Genomic DNA, 2,500 nt, shown 5'->3' on the forward strand with positions numbered 1-2,500 from the left:
CGATCTAACAGACGAACGTGCAAAGAGTCTATCACTCTGTTTCATTTACCTTCTCGTCAACCCTGGGCAGCATGGAATTTCTGGATTTCTCAGCAAAGACAGAGAGGAAGAGAATAGAGAGCTACTGTTCTGATATATGAAAAAAAGGACAGGGGAGAAGGCCTTTGCAGTGTCTAAATAATCTTCTTCAAGAGGGCCTGGAGACCTGCCCACACCTCCTCGCTGCAAGGAAGAATGTTACTCGGACCAAGGAGGAACCCATGTTCTCCTTTGTCTCTAAGTTCAAGCGTGTACGTGTACTTGACTCCCAGGACTCCCTTAGACCAGTCTTCGGTGGTGCCTGAGGCGACGTACAGGCCGGCTGCGACATTTGTCACGGCGTAGGATGTGTTGTCCGATCTTTGGGCAGCTTCCACGAACGCATTGCCTTCCCTCACCAAATCGTCGGTGTACGGCGCTACGTCGCTCTTGGAGTAGCCCCACGGGTAGAGCAGCCGCTGCCCGTAGCTGTGGAGGCACAGGACCAACTTTAGCTGGTCCTTCACTCTCGTCATAGCATCTCGCAGGGCCTTTGTCTCTGGCTCTGAGAAGGGCTCGGTGCCCATGAAAACCTCGCTGCATTCGTTGTCCGAAGCGCCCGCGCCGTAGTGGAAGTCCCAGTTGCGGTTGAGGTCGACGCCCACACAGTCGGCCCTGGTGGACGTCTTGCGTCGGTTCTTGCGCCAGAACCGGTTGTGCATGCGACTGTACTCATAGCCATCGGGATTGACCATCGGGACCACATACGCGTCGAGGCTGCCGATGTCGCCGGTATCCTGCAGCAGCTTCTCCAGGAGGTGCAAAGTCACCGCTGAGGAAATCCACTCTCGGGCGTGTATACCTGTGGCGAAGGAAGGGGCGTCAGAGAACACGGCTGAAATGAATCACACAGCGAAGGGGCGCTGGCAGAAGAGAGAGAAGCCACGGAGGAGCTGGAGGAAGGGAACATGCAAGAGAGGTCAGGCAGAGTCAAACAGGCACAGGGGGTCAGAAACTTATCAATCCAACATGTCCTAGTACAAAAAACTTCGAATACGGCCAAGATAAATGCCGGAGGACCCACCTGCCTCGATCCAGACGGCGCCGGCTGCGTCCTCCTCGGGGTCCCCCTCGGGGTCCTCCTCGGGGTCCATCTTGGGGCGGAGGCGGACCATCCAGATGTCTCTGTTCTCGGACGTCTTCCCGAGGGAGGCGAGGGAGGCGCGGGGGCTGCTCTCGCACAGTCGCTTGAGGAACCATTCCATCTGCGCGCGAGGCGGGAGAAGGAGGGAAGGGTAGAGGAGGGGGAAAATCAGCTGCTTCACGAATCGTATTATCAGTGCGATCAATGTGAGAAAGAAGAAGAAGAAGGAGAAGAAGAAGAAGAGGAAGGAGAAGAAGAAGAAAAAAGGAAGAACGCAATAACTGATTAGTGAAAGGTTTTCTGTCAAAACAAGAGCAAGTAAGCAAAATACACGTGGGGATATGACGACACCGGTACTGGCAATGAGGAAAGGATTATCTCTATGATGATAATAATGTTTATAAATATTACTATTATTTTCTTATCACTGTCACTATAACTCAATTTATATCATCATTATTATAATCGTCATTCTTGCATCATTATTTTTTTTTTATATCATTATTACTTCATATCATCATCATCATCAATACAGCCATACCATATATGATTTCAATGTTGCAACAGAATTATCAATACACGCTGTATGCTGTATGAGTTTAGGTGTATACTTCTACAAACTTACATTTATATATGCCCGTGTTTTTTTCCAAAGTGATTTAGTTACTTTTTTTAGTGAGAAATGTTTAGTTTTCTTTTTTTTTTTTTTGGTAAAAAAATTATAGTTAGTTACGTTTTTTTTATTATTATTATTATTATTATTATTATTATTTATATAATTTTGATGTTTGATAATTACACAATTAAAATCTAACATACTGGTATTACACTTCTGTACACGCGCTGGGCTGAATCTGCACTCACTTGTTCGAACGTCATGTAGCTGTCACTGAAGGGCTTCGGGCACGCGTTCGGATCACAGGATTCCGACTTCGTTGACCCTTTGGTACGACGCTCCTGGTCCTTGTTTTGAAGAGATCCATTTTTTTGCTAAACATTTCTCTGATAAGTTCTACTCATAGTAACGTGATCACCTGTTTTACACCTCCATTCATTGAGTCACAAAAAAAGAGGATTATAGCTCATCAAAAAAGAAGAAAAAAAGGGGTGTACTGGCAACTGAAATCCAACATGACTAACTTGATTCTAGAATAAAAAAAAAAAAAAAAAAAAAAATCTTCTTCGAGAGTAACTGCAAGCAAAACAAACCTTATTCATTCATTCATTCCCCCTTTTTCTTTCTGCCTATGGACCCTGAACAGAACATGTAGCCTAGCACAATCTCACCGTAACAAAACAACACTGGATTTTACCTCTAAGAACGTGGCCAGGTCCTCC

General features: G+C 46.0%; 1 protein-coding gene across 1 annotated transcript in view; it reads right to left on the reverse strand.

Annotated features, from left to right (window-relative positions):
• LOC119580781 (carboxypeptidase B-like) overlaps positions 1–2,500 on the reverse strand; it is an 8,644-nt gene that overhangs the window by 165 nt on the left and 5,979 nt on the right. Inside the window, exons 3-6 of the mRNA XM_037928893.1 lie at positions 2,476–2,500; positions 2,027–2,125; positions 1,103–1,283; positions 1–880 (exon numbers count right to left, since the gene is read on the reverse strand). The exon at positions 1–880 is cut by the window's left edge and continues 165 nt beyond it; the exon at positions 2,476–2,500 is cut by the window's right edge and continues 173 nt beyond it. Of these exons, the coding sequence (XP_037784821.1) occupies positions 174–880; positions 1,103–1,283; positions 2,027–2,125; positions 2,476–2,500 (1,012 nt within the window). The 3' untranslated portion in view covers positions 1–173. The remainder of the gene's footprint in view (positions 881–1,102; positions 1,284–2,026; positions 2,126–2,475) is intronic.

Source organism: Penaeus monodon, chromosome 14 (assembly GCF_015228065.2).
Source record: "Penaeus monodon isolate SGIC_2016 chromosome 14, NSTDA_Pmon_1, whole genome shotgun sequence".
Classification (NCBI taxonomy): domain Eukaryota; kingdom Metazoa; phylum Arthropoda; class Malacostraca; order Decapoda; family Penaeidae; genus Penaeus; species Penaeus monodon.